Source organism: Mandrillus leucophaeus, unplaced genomic scaffold, assembly GCF_000951045.1.
Source record: "Mandrillus leucophaeus isolate KB7577 unplaced genomic scaffold, Mleu.le_1.0 Scaffold202, whole genome shotgun sequence".
NCBI classification, from domain to species: Eukaryota; Metazoa; Chordata; class Mammalia; order Primates; family Cercopithecidae; genus Mandrillus; species Mandrillus leucophaeus.
Window position 1 is genome coordinate 989,657 of NW_012102055.1, and position 17,192 is coordinate 1,006,848.

Genomic DNA, 17,192 nt, shown 5'->3' on the forward strand with positions numbered 1-17,192 from the left:
AAAAAAAAAAAAAATTCTTGTCTTTAACAGTTGAATCCAGAACACCAACGTGACCCTGCACCACAGATGCTCCCCAAAGCGGTCTCCACCTCTGAGTCCATGGCATGCTCTAGCCGTGAAAGCTTTTGGCTGCTTCTGCCCAGACTTGGACATGTATGCTGTCTACAGCTCTGAGTAGATCAGGGACCAAATTGGGCAGAACTAGCTCCCTCTGCATAAAATTGTAAATAGAATCAGCCCTGGGGTGGGATACTCTGTGTATCCTCAAAGCATCCCCCATTATGAGCCATAGAATCTTCTAGATGTCAGTCATTGGGGAAGCCAGCATGACCTGGTTACTCCCTATTCATATGCCAAAATTAATCACAGAGTTAAATGTGAATCTTTCTAAATCAGCAATAGCAAAGTCTGAGTGGGAACTGGGTGGAATGTTACAATACCAGTGATATAAACCAATTTGGTACACATATTAACCATGCAAGTAAGACCTAGGAGTGAATGTCAAAACTACTTAAATAAAAAATCCTGTTTAAGTTCCTTAGATTTGTCCAACTGACTGCCAAAGTATTTATGTTCATGGCACTTCAATGTGAACTGCCAAAAGTGGTCAGCTTGGCGTTACTTTGTTATTAAGTAATAAAATATCCAATTGCTAATCTTCTTTTACTCTTTTAAATTAGTCCAAATCAATGGAGTTTCCATTTGTTATCCTAACTCTGTCATCTGTCTTATCTTCACTCCAGAAAGGAATTCCGTTATTTGTTTAGATGTGACTTTTCATTTGCTTTTCCACTTTCCCTCATGTTTTATTCAGAATCAGCTGCCTTTAAATGGGATTGGAGTATGTACTTCCCGTCCACACACGAGGGACTGAAATGAGTCCGAATGACGTGGTTTATTCCTCTGCTGTAACCATGGGCTAGAATGAAACTCAAGAGACCATTCAGTACCACAGCTTCATTTTCAGATGGGGAGACTGAGGCCTAGAGAGGCAAAACGACTCCCACATTATGGCTGACTTTAGCCAGAGCTTGCTAGTAGTACTCAAACTTCAAACTCAACTGTAATTACTTAACGTGAGGATTAGAATAGAAAGATCTTCTGATTCCTGTACTTCTTACAAACACATGTCGATCTATTCTTGCCAAACCTCCTGTATGATTTTAACAAAATGCTTACCAGGAGCCTCGTCTCCAATACTGGCCTCAAAGGCCAAGAGATGGATTATCTGGTCAGTTTGAAAAACCACTTAGTTTACTCAGCAAATGAGGGACCATCTTTAGTGCTTAAGACTCCTCTTAAATAAATGACCTATGGTTAATTATTATCTACCCAGCTCTTATCCCTTAATCCCTAGTTTGAAATTCGCTAGTAGTAACTGCTCCTAAACCTATGCCTATAATCACAACTGCAGACCAAAGCAGGTCCTTCTGCAGCAAAAATGTCCTCATTTTTTTTTCACAATAAACTATGATATTTAATTAGTGCAGTACTAGTTTTCCTCCTTATAGGGATAATTGCCTGTTTACACATATTTTTCAGGTTGGAGAACTTCGTTGTGAAGGCATTCTCTAGAAGACTGAATGCAAACATGTTCTGTTAACCATTCATTTATGACTTCAATCATTACTATTACTGCATCTTCTGCAACACAAATGCTGAGTTATACATTATGTATCTTTCCAAGCACATTAGATCAATGTTTAAACAGACTAGTATGAATGATCATGTCACAGACTTAAAATAAGCTGAGCTACAGGGTTGGATGCCGTATCTTCATTTAATATTGATAGCAGCTCAATTTAAATTTTGAAAAAGCAAACACATTTAATAAATTTGGTGTGATAACATATTTTGATGGAACTATTGTACAGAATGTGTACATATATAAATCTATAGATAGAATTATATACATTTGAATATATACCACATACATATTTTTTCCACTCACATTTTTCTCTTTAGTAAAACAAAGCACTTTTACTGTACACAGAAGTGCAATGCTACATTAAGTCCTGAGTAATTTAAGGTATCATTAATAAACTGCTATAAATTCTAGTTTTCCAGCCAAAGATCCAGTAGATTCTGTAACAAAAAATGTGAACAAAATAATACTTAAAAATATGCATTTAGCTTTGCGTTCATTTTGTGCTTAGCAGAAAAAGCCCAAGAATGCACAGTAGCCATTTAGATTTGGGAGAACATTCTTGAATATTCAAGGTTAAATAAATATTCTATTTGTAGGGATTTATAGAAGTTTTAAGTGATGTTGTCTACATCCAATTTGTCAAGCATGGAAGACTACAGTCGTGATTGGATCAAAAAATCCCTTTTGCAGAATATGAAATTCTGTGTAAACATCAGTGTTTAGGTTTTATATAAAAGTTTGATTCAAATGAGGGGAAAAAAGAAAAAAATACAATGAAATAATTTAAAATGCTTTTCTTGGAATATAGTCAGCCACATGGAAGGAATATTAAAAATACAAGTATATTTTGGTGAAAGGGGAAATCAGATGAAAGTCATTTAAGGGTGGTCTGGTAAGCCACCCACTTTGGGAGGTCCCAGGCTGGCTTGGCTCAGGGAGCCCATGATGGCCAAGCCACATCTATCTTGCCACAGGGGACGAACTTTGCTGCGCAGTGAGAAGGAAGCACTGTGGGAAAAGGCCACGTTCATCCGCAATGGAACGGTAACGGCTGCCTGCAAGGGTCACATCAGCAGGCAGAGCATCCTATCCCCAAACTCAGGCACTAGGTATGAAAACATGAGGTGGCCCGGGCCCGCTGCTGCACGTCTGCCTTCAGCAGGAGGAGGCAGACCCGGATCCTCGCATGGGGGAGCTGCCCTGCATCGGAGCCCGCTTCGACGAGAAGGCACTGCTTTGGTGGTTCCTCCATCAGCCCTGGCTCTACCCCGTCCCGTGGCTGCTGTAGTCAAAGACTCCTTTCTTGAAGAATGGCGAAAACTCACAGATGGTGTGTTTCGAGAGAGTCAGCCCCACTTTGTTGATGTGGAGGGGAGATGTTGCGGACTGGAGCATCACGCTGAAAAAGTCCCTGAGGTATTTCTGTGGATGAGACAAGAGTTAAGAACATGGTCAACTGGGAGGTCAACGTGGGTGGATCGCTTGAGCTCAGAAGTTTGAGACCAGTCCAGGCAACAGGGAGAAATCCCATCTCTACAAAAAATACAGAAATTAGCTGGGCATGGTGGTGCACTGAGGTGGAAGGATCACTTGAGCCCAGGAGGTAGAGGCTGCAGTGAGCTGTGACGGTGCCACAGCACTCCTGCCTGGGTGACAGAGCAAGACCCTGTTTCAATCAATCAATCAATCAATCAATCAATCAATCAATCAGAACACGGTCAAGATATTGTTGGGTGGTGTCAAGAAGAAGAGAAGAAATTTCCAGAAACAAGTTCCCATCCAGCTGGAAAGTGCTATCATTGTCATTAAAACCAGCACGTGAGGAATGTCCTCCACTGTCTCAGCTATCATCAGACCAACCAGAGAAGATGGAGTCACAAAACACATATGCACAGGAGAAATATCTTCGGCTCAGCACTGATTCTGGGCAGCACTGCCTCAGGTCTATGGCAGACAATGCCCAGGGAAATGTCAAGGGTGCCGGGCACAGGGAGTCTGCCTCTCAGCCGCAGTGTCACTAGTTAATCTCTTATTTAAAAAAGTCATTTCCTCCCCCATTCCAGTTACTCATTAAACAGAAAGACGATTAAAAAAAAAAAAAAAAAAAAAAGGGCCGGCCATCTGTACAAGGTTAAATATGCTGCTTACTGGTATTTTAAAATTGCACAGTCAGTATCTGTTTCGTATCCTTCTTATAAAATAAAGGGAAAGAAATACTGGGGACAAGAGGGTCAGTTCCAAGCAATGATATTTACAGATCTTTTTGCACATCCTATAATCATCAACAAAAAGGAATCCTTACTAAGATTAATTGCTCTAGACCCCTACTGCACGTGTTTGTTGCAACATTATCTGCCTTTTTTGGCACTGAGAAAGCAAAGCATGTGTGAGACTAGGCTCTGGGAACTGGGGATAAAATCAGACGTGGGAGCTGGAGGGATGTGTTAAAGGAAAAGAGGGCACACAAGAATAGTTAATATATTTGAGGCCAGGCATATCTCATCTCTAACAGAAAATGGGCTGGAGGGAAGGGGTTAGACCCAAACCTTTATTATTGTCTCAGTGTGCTTAAAAAACCCAAACAACCCTGGCACAATCTTAGGAATTAAACATAATAATTCTGGACTCTGAGCAACAACAACAACAAATTTGTCAAAGCAACATGGCCTAAGCCTGGAGCAGTAGTTCCCAACAAGGGGCAGTTCTGCCCCATAGGGTATTCAGTAGTGTTTGGTGGCAGTTTTGAGTGTCACATGGGGGTGCACAGGCAGTGCCCCTAGTGGATGCTGGCCAGGGATGCTGCTAACATCTGCCAATGCACACACAGTCCCTCTGACAAAGAATTACCTGGCCGAAATGTTGACCATGCCACAGTTGAGAAGAGAAAGTGGAATTTAGCTACCTTTATGAATTGCCAATCTGAAATTTCCTTCTGAAAGAAGACATGCTACTCGAGGAGAATTTGTTAATTCTCCTTGAAAATATTAATGAGGACTACTAACAACAACACTTGTAAAATAACTGAGTTTCTAAAAATCTTCTAATATCCAATGTTTTACACTTAATGGAAGTAAAACTGACGCATGGTAAATTGTACATTTTTTTTTTTTCTTAGATGGAGTCTCGCTCTGTCTCCCAGGCTGGAGTGCAGTGGCGCAATCTCAGCTCACTCAGGCGACCTCTGTGTCCTGGGTTCAAGCAATTCTCCTGTCTCAGCCTCCTGAGTAGCTGAGACAGCAGGCATGTGCCACCACGCCCAGCTAATTTTTTTGTATTTTTAGTAGAGATGGGGTTTCACCATGTTGGCCAGGCTGGTCTCAAACTCCTGACCTCAAATGGTCCTCCCTCCTTGGTCTCCCAAAGTGTTGGGATTACAGGCGTGAGCCACCGCGCCTGGCCAGATAAACTGTACATTCTTTAAATGTATAACTTAATGGGCCAGGCACGGTGGCTCAGGCCTATAATCCCAGCACTTTGGGAGGCCGAGGTGGGCAGATCACAAGGTCAGGAGATCGAGACCATCCTGGCTAACACGTTGAAACCCTGTCTCTACTAAAAATACAAAAAAAAAAAAAAAAAAAATTAGCCAGGCATGGGGGCGGGCACCTGTAGTCCCAGCTACTTGGGAGGCTGAGGCAGGAGAAGGCTGAGGCAGGAGAATGGCATGAACCTGGGAGGCGGAGCTTGCAGTGAGCCGAGATCGCGCCACTGCACTCCAGCCTGGGCAACAGAGTGAGACTCCGTCTCAAAAAAACCAAAAACCAAAACAAAACGTATAACTTAATGAGTGCTGACCCGTGTGAAACCACCATTAAATCACGATAAACGTTTGCATCTCCTTCAAAAGTTTCCTAAGGCACCTAACTTCATGTTATCCTTACACCTGGCCTGGAATGACATCTTCTTCTGGTATTACCCATTTCCCAGGAAGGAAGCTATTGCCAGGAGAGGTGAGTAAGGCTAGTAATCTAGAAAGAAGACTTGAAAGCAAGTATTCTCGGAGGTTTTTTCTTGTTCAATATCCCTGACTTACTAGTCTCATGGTACCCTCTCAAGAAACGATCCTGAAACTGAAAGTAGGTGTAGGTAAGAAGTTATGAAAATCAACTGCTGAAAAATGAAGATCTTAATCTTAGTAATTATTTTCATCAGACAGGCAAAGGGAGACTTGCTTTCCACTTTTCTGTGGGAAGGGACCCTGAGAATATCAACTTTAAAGGGACTTGAATTGCGTTAAATAGGGTCAGCAGTATATACTGTAGACTACATTCAACCAGCCAATGCTCGTGATGAAACGCACGTGCACAACTGATTGTTTTGGGAAGGTCAAGGGGGAGATGATTTGGAAAACGGGAGATACAGAGCTTGCTGACTTGTGCGTGGAGCCGCTACTCTTTCACAGTTTAATGCATGGATAGAGCAAGGCTCGCTGCACAGGCCTCATCTCAGGTAGCTCCTGTGGGCTCTGGCTTCAGGTCTCCCACAGGCTGCATTAACAGGCAGGCTGATGTTTACAACAAAGTTGCCTTCAGGATGAACTCTGACAGACGGGAAGGCAATTGAAATCTGGGAGCAGATGTTTTATCAACATTTGTCATAATTAGTGCACAAAGTAGGGTCCCTTTAAAGGGCCAATAAAGCCTAAAGGGTATAATGAGAAGAGAAGTGAAAGTTAAAAATATAAATGAAAGGCAAAGAGGAAGTATTCGAGACACCCTCCCTTCCAGAGCACCACCATAAGAAGAGAACAATACAACTGCCAGGTAATGTCTTCTTCTTTAAATAAACTCATTAGCGTAGTTTGATAAAAACTCCAGATAGAGTGATCTGATTTGACTAATTCTAAACATTACAGAAGAGTTTTCTCTTTGCAAAACAAATTTCTGCCTAAGGAGAATTAGGCAGCTTTCGCTTCTTTATAACAGCCTGCTTCCTTGGCGCAAATAAATGATTAGATTAGGAAGTGTTCTTTGCAGCGACCTCAAAGTGCTCTAAAGTCTGTTAAGATGAAGCATGACTTTTGTTGGCCATGTCCAGAGCCACATGCTTAAAATGTGCTGAACAAATTCTGGCAAATGAAAAAACCAAGGGACTGGGGCTACGGCTGGCGACACAAGTCAGAACCAAAATTCTAGAAAGTTCTTAAGGTCACAGTCAGTGTCTCATTCTTCTCTGAAGCCCCCTATCATCCCTGGAATACTGCCAAGCTTAGGAAACGTGCTGAGAAGAAACCTTGCTGATTTTAATGAGTTATCTTTTTTGAATTAAAGTATATGCACAGAAAACCACACACCACAAGTGTACAGTTGAAAACAGTTTCACAAAGTTAATATATCTGTGCCATCAGCATCTAGATATAAATTATACAACCCTTCCAGCCCCCAGGCAGCCCTCCTCATACTCCCTCCTCTGGTACAAGCCTTCCCTCAAGGGCAGCTGCTATTCTGATTTCTAGCACCATAGATTCAATTTGCCAGTTTTTGAACTTCATATGAGTGGAATCATTTGGGATATACTCTTTAGTGTCTGGCTTCCATGGCCTCATGCCATGTCTGTGAGATGCGGCCATGCTGTGCACATAGCTGTGGTTTGTTCAGTACCAGCACTGTGCAGTATTTCACATCTGAACAAAACCACCGACTGGCTTTAACACAGGAATAAGCGTTGGTCACCGCTTTGGTCCTTTAGTCTGAACTCTTCTTCACTAATGAAATCTCCTTCCCAATATTACTGCTGTCTGATGAGTCAAGTTTACCACTATCCTTCCAATAAAGAACTTTCCCATAGAGATTTACACTAAAATCTAAGCTTAGCCAATGTACTCAAACTCTGCTATTTTATATATATATATATATAAAAATTTAAAATATACATACTTACCTAACACACATTCATATTAGTAATTTTTAATGCCTATGCTCATAATGTTTTCCACAGCATCTGTGGCTGAAGGGAGAAAATTAAAATCTCCCTGTCGAAGCTATCCCTTGTCGTTGACCCCAAAGTCACCCTCGCCCTCCCAGGATGTGAAAAGTAAGTCCAGGTGTCAAGCTGCATCTCCCCAGGACAGCACGCTTTATAAAACAGCATTGCGAAAACTGAAGGATATTAGGAGTTTAAGTGACTTATCCAAGTCCGAAGGGCAAAGTGGGGAAAAAGATCTGTGAAATCCAGTATCCAGTCTGTTTCTGACTTTCACAGGACATTTTCTCCATTATAAAAAGAAATAAAAGCAGGCATATTTAAACCTCTAGCACGTCAGGGACCACAGAAGGCCTGTAGCTCTTGCTCATCTGGTGGACAGCGACACACCTGAGTCTTTGCTTTGTCAAATGCCCTGTGTCAGGGCCACTGAGAACAGCAAAAGCACCTCCTAGGGTTGCACGACATGATGGCCTTGACTTGGAGAGTTGGAGGAGGAAAGTCAGATTAAACCAAATCCTCTTTCAATACGATTGCAAACCGGAAATGAGATGGAATGGCGGAGCCAGAGGGGGCCTAGGAGAGGGTCTGTCTGACAGTGAGTGATCACAGGAAAGAGAAGAGGCCGAGAGAGAAAGGGGGCCACAGAGAGACAGAGGGGGCTGTCTAGGGGAGGACAAGAGAAACAGGGCTGGGATGGAGGGGAAGACAAAAGAGATGGAAATAAAAAGGAAACCAAACCAGCATGACAACGCTGGAGACGCGTACCCGTGATTTATTTGTTTACCAAGCTGGCAAAAAGAATTTAAGAATAATAAGAAATATATCGGATATCTATCTAGGTTATTTACCTTTTGTGACTTCGACCAATACTTACCCATACTTTCAGAAAATCAAATTTAGATGGCTAATCTTTACGACATATTTCAGTGCTGACACAGAGTGCCTTGATTTCATGAACTGCCTTTCTTCTACAGGTTTTGGGCATATTTTGTTGCTCAGGGGCGGTGAGCAGGGAGTACAGCTAACTGGGAGACGTGGACCCCCATGGGTCTGTTCCAAAGGAAGTGTGACCCTGGCACATGATGCTTAAGATCCCCCCAAAACAAACACGAAATCCTGTACAGGACTATGAGCTTTTAAAGCGGAGGCCAGAAGACATGAGCAGAAGGATGGGGGGTGTGCTGATATAAGAGACACTCTAGACTCAGGCTCCTGGCTGCTACCCACAGCACCCGCCATCCCTCGCTTCCCAGTCAGGTCCCGTCTGCTGAGCCGCACGCTGTCACCGGGCGAGTCTGTCTACATCGGGCATCTTAGCTGCTTGGGTCAGATGCACTGCCTTTCCTAGGCCTGACGGTGCTTTCGTGGGGACCAGCGGGCACTGGTTCTTCCGAGTTAAAAGTTTCTTACAAACACGGGGAAGGTCCTCTTTCCCTCCAAGGCTCACGCTCTTCTACAGGGAGCCAAGGCAGCTCAGGGAATGCTTCGATATCTCCCTTACAGTGCCTTGGTGGGCACTGGCCATTCTCTGACTGCCCTGTATCCATTTCCCTTCCCAAACAGCACCCTAGTCCCCTTATGAAGAAACACCTTTCCCCTCTCTGGGAATAGGTTCACTGGTTGAGTTAAGGTATAGGACAGATAAGCTTTTCCCATGATATTCTGGGTGGACACCTTACAGCCAAAGAGCTAATCAAGCTACTAGCACTTGGAGTCTCCTGGAAACAAGGGTCCTTTGGGGCACACCTCTTCCAGATTGTGTAGCTGCTGTTACGGAGCATTTTCAAGAGTTTGAGACATTCAGGAAAGCTGGGCAAGTTCAGGACAGCCTTTGGTCTCTGCCCATTCCTCAGGCTAGGAGTGAATGATTCCATCTGTTTACTGTGGTGACAGTCATTTTCTACTGTTTACCATTAAGTTAACTAACAAGAATCTCACAGCGCTGGCAGGGGGCGGACAAGGGTCAGGAATCAGAAGAAACCTTCCTTGTAGACCACAGTCAAGCTCCTCCAGGGCTAGTCTATGGTCAGATGGAGGCATCTGTCTATCACGCTCTTCTCTTAGGAAGAGGTCGATCCTAGGAGGCTCTGGAGAATCACATTTCAGATAGGTCAGAATATCCCAGTGGTCCATCCATACCTAGGCCTGAAGCTGGAAGGCTCCTGCCCCAGACCCTGATCTACACAGAGCCCAATCTTTAAATTTCCAATACCATTTCAAAACGCAACCACTAAACATTATCAATGTTTTGAACCAAAACACAGGCTAATATGGTCTACTGGCTGTGTTAGTAAGTTTTGAAAGGCAAAATGAACTCCCTACAGCAATACAGAGTAATTCAGCAAGAATTTAGTTCATTATATTAGAGCTTTAGCATGACACCTCAATTAGTTTATGCATCAGGAAAAAAACAAAAGGAAAATATAATGTGCTGCTACATGCTATTCCATTCAGACATTCTTGAAGAAGGTCATTATCTTACTATGATTCATGTGTGACCTACACTACAATTTCAGTCTGAGCTCTGCCTGAAAGGAACATGCTTTGAAGTTACTGGAAAAAAGTGGGCAAAATCTGGCCTTTAGGCAGCTTTCTGGGTTTTTCTTTCAAACTCTAAATCTTCTGGGTGAAATGCTGATCTGCTGAGAGGAACTAACCATGGATTTCCATCCTGGCAAAAACCTGTGAAGTCAGCAGGGCGTTGCCTGGTGTGGCTTCCCCACTCTCTTATACCCATTCCCTTTTCGGTCTGGGACCTTGAAAGAAAGGACGATTTTAGACCAGGGGATGGAGGGAAAGAGGGGTGGTGTCCAAGTTCAGCGAACAGTCTGAACAAGAGAGCAAGGCCAAGGCCAGCCTGTGCAGGGATCTGGGTGGGGAACAGCAGGATGTGAAGCAGAATGCACAGGGCCTTGAATCTGGATTCAGGCCTGCAGGCACTTCGTACAAAGTTTCTGGTTCATGAGCTCGTGTGAGCCCCTAAGACACCCTTAGGAGACGGATATGGATGGATGTCCTTTGTTTACAGATGAAGTAACTGAGATTCCAAGAGGCAGTGACTTGGCCAAGGTCAACAGGTCATAAGAGGTTGACAAAGTAACCAGCTCTTCAAATGTAGTAAAAAGCCATTATTGCCTAATTTAATTCTCAAGGTTCAAGTCCGTAAGCCTGAAAGGTAACATGGCCTTTCTTTGGGGCTGTCCATACTATGCTCATGCAGCCTCCCAGAGTTTTCCCTGAATTTCAGTCAACTGCTGTGTGTGTGTGTGTGTGTGTGTGTGTGTGTGTGTGTGTAGAAGATGCAAGAATGAGAATTTGGGCCTTCAGATGCCTTTGAAAGACCTAAGCCTCCTTATCTGTTGGCTCTCTGCCTTCTATTTTAATTAGCAAGGAGATAAAATTGTGACCATTTTATGTTATTAAAAAGTTTCTGTTTTAATAGGGCTCATGACTATAACGGCAGCCTACTGCTGATTTCATGTGCAATATATCACCCCAGCCATGTCATTCTAATGATTTTTCCAGCCATCTCATTGTTGTGAGGTCCTCTTTTATTTTACAAAATTTTAACATAAATCTGTAACTTAATTTAAAGTTATTGAAATTATTAAAATTGAAATGTTCTTTAAAAATGTAATGGAGCTTTATCCACCTTTCCATAGTGACATATTAACAGGGAAGGAGTTCAGTGGCATTCCTCATTCTCAGAAGTCATTAACCACGGTGGCAGCTTAAAGACAAGTATCAATCTAGTAAGACTTAGAGGTCTCATTTAACTCGCAGCACTTGGAAGATTCATCGTCCACTGATGGGCCCTGAAGATGGATCAGACCTGAATGGAGCTACCCAGGGATGTTTTTAGTCCTGAAAGAGTTGTGGTCACCCCTGGCCATGTATCATGAATCGACCCAGTGTGGTCAATATGATCCATCCAGGCAAGTATTGCCAATTCTAAACTCCCATAAATTTAAGTCTAAATACCTCTTGTTGGCTTTTTAGGAATCCTAAAGTTTGGCTACACTGGGTCAAACAGGCTGGGTTCCCTTCCCAACATGCTCCCAAATGTGCTCCACACTTCAAGGAAATCAGGACAGCTTGGTTGGGGTAACTCATCCATCCAGCGCAGTCACTGAACACGTGTTCTCCAAGAAGCAGTAAGCCAGGCCTGGGCATTGAGCGGAATGAAACAGACTCGGTGCCTCCCCTCCTCTCCGCACAGGCACATGCTGGCTGGCACCATCCTCCACTGCTCAGAGTCTCTCCTTGTTCCCATGGGTGCTTTGCTCCCACCATCTAGATCCTTCTCATCTTCCAAGGACTGGCTCAAGGTGTGTTCTGTATCGACGCCCTTCTCTTCAGACTTCATTCATGCAACCAACAAGTACTTGCTGAGAGCTTTCTACACACCAGCGTTGGGCTAGGTGCTGGGCAATCTTTTCTTTTTTTTTTTTTGAGACAGATTCTCCCTCTGTTGCCCAGGCTGGAGTGCAGTGGCATGATCTCAGCTCACTGCAACCTCCTCCTCCTGGGTTCAAGCGATTCTCCTGCCTCAGTCTCCTGAGTAACTGGGACTACAGGCATGCACCACCATGCCTGGCTAATTTTTGTATTTTTGAGTAGAGATGGGGTTTCACCATGTTGGCAGGCTGGCCTCCAACTCCTGACCTCAGGTGACACGCCTGCCTCAGCCTCCCAAAGTGCTGGGATTACAGGCATGAGTCACTGCGCCCGGCGGTGCTGGGCATTCAATAGCGAATACTACTCAGTTCTTGTGCCAAGTAACACAGTCCTGCCTGCCTGGGAGACAAATAGGTAAAGCAGTAATTACAATTAAAATATGACTATGAGAGAACTGTGATGAGGTGATTTGGGACCCCAAGGGAAAGGAAAGGCTGCATGCCTAGTCTTGGGAATTGGTTACTTTTATGCCAAGCCCCATAGGATGATGAGAATCAAGCAGGTGAAGACACTGGAGGAAGATACTGGAGGAAGCCTGTTCTGGGCAGAGCAGGAAGCATGTACCAAGTCTAGCGGCTGGGAGGCAGGGCTTCGGGGCATCACCAATTGTCTGGCATGACTGGACCGGGCAACAGGCACAGAGCACTCAGCAGATAGGACAGACTCCTGGGAACAGGACTGCTCCCAGACCTGGCCTCTGCCAGTCCTCATGCTGGGGGCCCTATGCAGTTGGGTGGTGGCACTGTGTGCTGGCGGTGGTATCTCTTCTGTATGGTGAAGTCCTGCCAGGCCTTCAGGAAGTCTCTTCCAGCTGCCATACATAATTGTTGATCAAGTGATGCTTATGACACCAGAGGACTTTCACGAGTCTCCAAATGCCTGCTAATCCCTAACTTCTACTTAGTCTACCACTTGCCCGAAGGTACTTGAAACCACCATAAAACGTCATTGGAACCTCCACCGTGAGACTTTCATTGTGTTAACTGCAGCAAGTTTGGTGTGCTGACACTTGCATACCTTTTCCCAGTCTTTGTCAGTCTAACTCGGGGCAGGGCAAGCTTTTTCTATAGAAGGATGGATGGTATACTTTGGGCTTTGTAGGCAAAAAGGTGAAATTAAGGATATTATGTAGGTGTTTATGTAATAAGAGAGAAACTTCCGGCTCCATCCCATCCTGATTTCCTGGGGTGGGCTACCCAGGGTGGAAGGCGCATTTCGCACCCAGTGCTGGGCAGGCCACTGTCATGGTCAGTTTCACTCTCTGCCTGGTGGTGCCAATCCCAGTGTGCCTCTCTCTTCGCACAGAGCCCGGCCATCTCAACTGGGCCAGCTGACCAGAGGCAAGACAACTTCCCAGACTGAGACTCCACTGCTTGGTGACTGGCAGTTGCCAACAAGTCCCCAGTGTGTAGTCGGTGACCAGCACAGGCCCTGGGGAGCAGCGAGCCCCGGCTGCCAGCCGAGTGCTGGGAAAACAGGCAGTGAGCCCGCCGGGTCTCCATGGATCACAGGTCTAGCATATCCAGGCCATGCTCGCAGACAGTATGAAAACAGGCGGCAAGGTGGATGTGACCTGAGGGCCTGTATCAGTTTTCTATAGCTGTACAACAAATTACCACAAACATAGCGGCTGGAAGCAACACCTATTCATTAGTTCATGGTTCTGTGGGTCAGAAGTCCTGCCACAGTGCAGCTAGCCTCTGCTTATGGTCTCCTGGGTTGAAATGAAGGTGTTAAAAGGCTGGGCTCCTATCTGGAAGTCCTGGAGAAGAACCACTTCCAAACTCCTTCAGGTTGGCCAAATACAGCATTCTGTAATCACAGGACTGGGGTCCTGCCTGAGGTTCCCTTGCTGACTGTCAGCAAGGGGCTGTTCTCAGCTCCTGAAGACCACCCACATTCAGTGACAGCCAGCCTCCTCCACATTTGAAGCCAGCCATCAGATTCCCCTCATGCTTCTGCAAAAGTTGTTTAAGATTCCAAATAGAGTAATTTGTGTCAAACCCCGGCAAGTAGAGCTGGGGAAGGCCATGAAGAGAGGGCTCGCATGCTTGATCTGCCTGATCACGGGAACTATCACAAGATATGAGTCACACCAGGACAGCCACTGGCACAAGAACAGAGAGCTGATTGCACAGGAACACCTGCCTGACACACTGTTTTGCAAGCCAATCTAAAACTGTAAGGACCTAACTGTACCTCCAAGATTACAGGTCCTATCTGGCAACTACTGACACTTGCCACTCAGAACTTGCCAGCCCTTGCAAGCTGCCATTAGCACCATAAGCTTTCTTTCAAAACAAACTTGCAAAACCTTCTCCTTCCCCAGTAAGCCTTAATCTTTTACTTTTTCTCCTGGACATTGCCAGAGGCCACCCTGGTCTGTATGTATGTCCCGGATTGCAATCCTATTTCTTGCATATTATCCCAAATGAAACAATTTTTACTTTTACTCTCTTTTTTTCACAGTACACTTCAAATCTCTGCTTCCTCTTCTGTTACCAGGCAGAAAAAACTCTGCTTTTATGGGGCTGGCATGATTAACTTAAGCACACAGGGATACTCTCCCTTTCGCCATGTCGTGCAGCACAATCACACTTCCTCACGAGTTCAAAGAGGGGAGGATTACAATGGCACCAGGGAGCCATTCTTAGAATTCTCCCTACTACAGAACTGTAGTTTGCCAATCCCTGGTGTAAACTGTAACCCACAATATAAAACATATGGCAGAAAGACAGGCCACAGCACAGTAGATGCCACCTGGCAGAGAACACACCAACTCAAGAGAGCCCACGCATGCACCCTGGCCAGGAACACCCACGGCCCAGGCCTGAGACTCACAGGGTGAGCACATGCCCTCCCACCTCCCGCACGCACACCCACAGGCTCAAGGTATGTCCAGTACGAAGCATCCCAGAGCAGCAGCATCTTCTGGAGCTTTCTGAGAGGACGGAAGTGTCTGTTATCTGTGCTGTCCGTTATGCTAGCCATGTGGCTACTGAGCACTTAAAATGTGGCTAGTGAGACTGAGAAACTAAATTTTTAAAATTTTACCTTAATTTTACCTTAATCTTAATCTTACTTTAAAATTAAATAGCAACATGGGGCTGGTGGCTACTGTACTGGATAGCACAGATCTACACTAACATTCTGGAGTAACCATGCCTTCAAATGTGAGTTCTGAGCACAGAGGATGCATTAATATTCCTGTTTTTAAAATTTATTTTTAAAATATGTAATACTTTACTGACTGAAAATGTCATACACACACAGATATTTATAAGTTGAAAGGGAACTTTTCATTGTTTGTACGTGCATGTGTACATGTCTTTGCTAAAGTGAAAAGAATCCCTTCCAATTCACTTGTGTCTTCCCAAATCTCCAGTGCATCCAAAAAATTTATTGTTATTAGTTTTTTTTTTGTGTATCTTTCTATGGCATTTTTATGCTTACATAAACAAGTACATTTTTGTACAAAATGTACAAACAAAGTATGTAGGCATACATTTTCATGCCTACATAAACAAGTATAGATACTCAGCCAGGTGCAGTGGCTCACATCTCTAATCTCAGCACTTTGGGAGGCTGAGGCAGGTGGATAGCTTGAGACCAGGAGTTTCAGACCAGCCTGGGCAACATGGCAAAATCCTGTCTCTACAAAAAATACGAAAATATTAACCAGGTGTGGTGGTGCACCTGCAGTCCCAGCTGCTTGGAAGCCTGAGGTGGGAGGATCACCTGAGTCCAGTAGGTTGAGGCGGCAGTTGAGCCATGATCGCGCCACTGCACTCCAGTCTGGGTGAGAGTGAGACCCTGTCTCAAAAAAAAAAAAAACCAACCAACCCCCAAATCCCACAAACACAGATGCCTCCATTTCAACTTACACAAGCAGGTACATAAGCAACATACTCTTCTGCACCTCACTTTGTTCACTTAACAATTTATAATAAAGAAGAAGTACACAGTTTCTCATTCCGAAATTGGTTGTACTAGCTCATTACTAATGAACATGTAGGCTGTTCTAATCTTTTGCAGTCCCGCAAGTAGTTAAGCTATACGTGGTAGATAATTTTTCACTACTTTAGTCAAAGGATGTATCCCCAGAACTTAACACAGTGTCTCGTACACACTAGGTACTCAGTAAATATTTGTTGAATGAAATAATGAAGAATGAAGATTACTACAAATAGCACTGTAATAAACAATCTTACATATAAGCAAGTGTATCACTTTACCTGTAGGGTAAATTCCTAAAATGGAATTGCTAGGTCAAAGGGTATGTGCCTTTTTAATTTTGATAGACATTGCCAAATTGTTTTCCACAGGCACTGTGCCAATTTATACTCCCTCCAGCCATATTGGAGAGTAGGCACCCAACATTTCTGACTACTCCAGAGTCTGAAAAAAATCTTTGAAAGGTAACCTAGTCCTTTCTCTAATTCTCATAAAATCAGCAATGTTGTTGCAGCTGAGGAAACTTAGCTAGATTCTTTGATCCTTCAATAAAGAAGGAACTACAGCTGAGAGAGGTTGGATTAGAATTCCAGCATCCTTAAACATCCAGTCATCTTTCTCCCATACTTATTCATCTCTCTGGACAGAATCATATCACAATTGAGATTGCTAATATCCAGAATTCCCAGAGTCATTTAAAAATAACCTTAGTCTAAAAGTGGAATCCATTTCTGTCCAATACAAACTTCCAACTAACCAGTACAAGGTCAAGCAGAGGTGAAGATGGTCATGAACAGGCAGCTAGCTGGGACAGTGGTATGTGTGATATTTGCTGTGCTGGTGGCCCCAATGAATCACATCACGCTTCCTGGGATGCATACCCTGTGTGGCTCTCTTCATTAAACCTAGGTGGGGTTTAGCCAATAGAATGCACTGGCACTAACGCCATGGGTGACTTGAGTGCCCCAGCTGAGTCTCGTCCTTAGTGGAGCCATGATCAAAATGCAGGCCCATAAATGGCACCACCTGATACCACCTGGAGTATATAAACCATCCAGCTGAGCCCTGCCCAAATTTTCCAGAACCAAATAATCATAAGCAACAAAATGGTGGTTGTTTTTAAGGTGCCAAGTTTTAGGGCAGTTCATTATACAATGATAGATAACCAAAATATATGGGTTTAGGAATAAGGTAAAATATGAGAGAA

General features: G+C 44.1%; 1 protein-coding gene across 3 annotated transcripts in view; it reads right to left on the bottom strand.

The window, feature by feature from the left end:
• Window positions 1-1,764: 1,764 nt before the first annotated feature.
• KIF16B (kinesin family member 16B) overlaps window positions 1,765-17,192 on the bottom strand; it is a 331,966-nt gene continuing 316,538 nt past the window's right edge. For all 3 annotated transcript variants that reach the window (XM_011979462.1, XM_011979461.1, XM_011979460.1), the window contains one exon: window positions 1,765-3,070. In XM_011979462.1, the coding sequence (XP_011834852.1) occupies window positions 2,912-3,070 (159 nt within the window). In that variant the 3' untranslated portion in view covers window positions 1,765-2,911. The remainder of the gene's footprint in view (window positions 3,071-17,192) is intronic.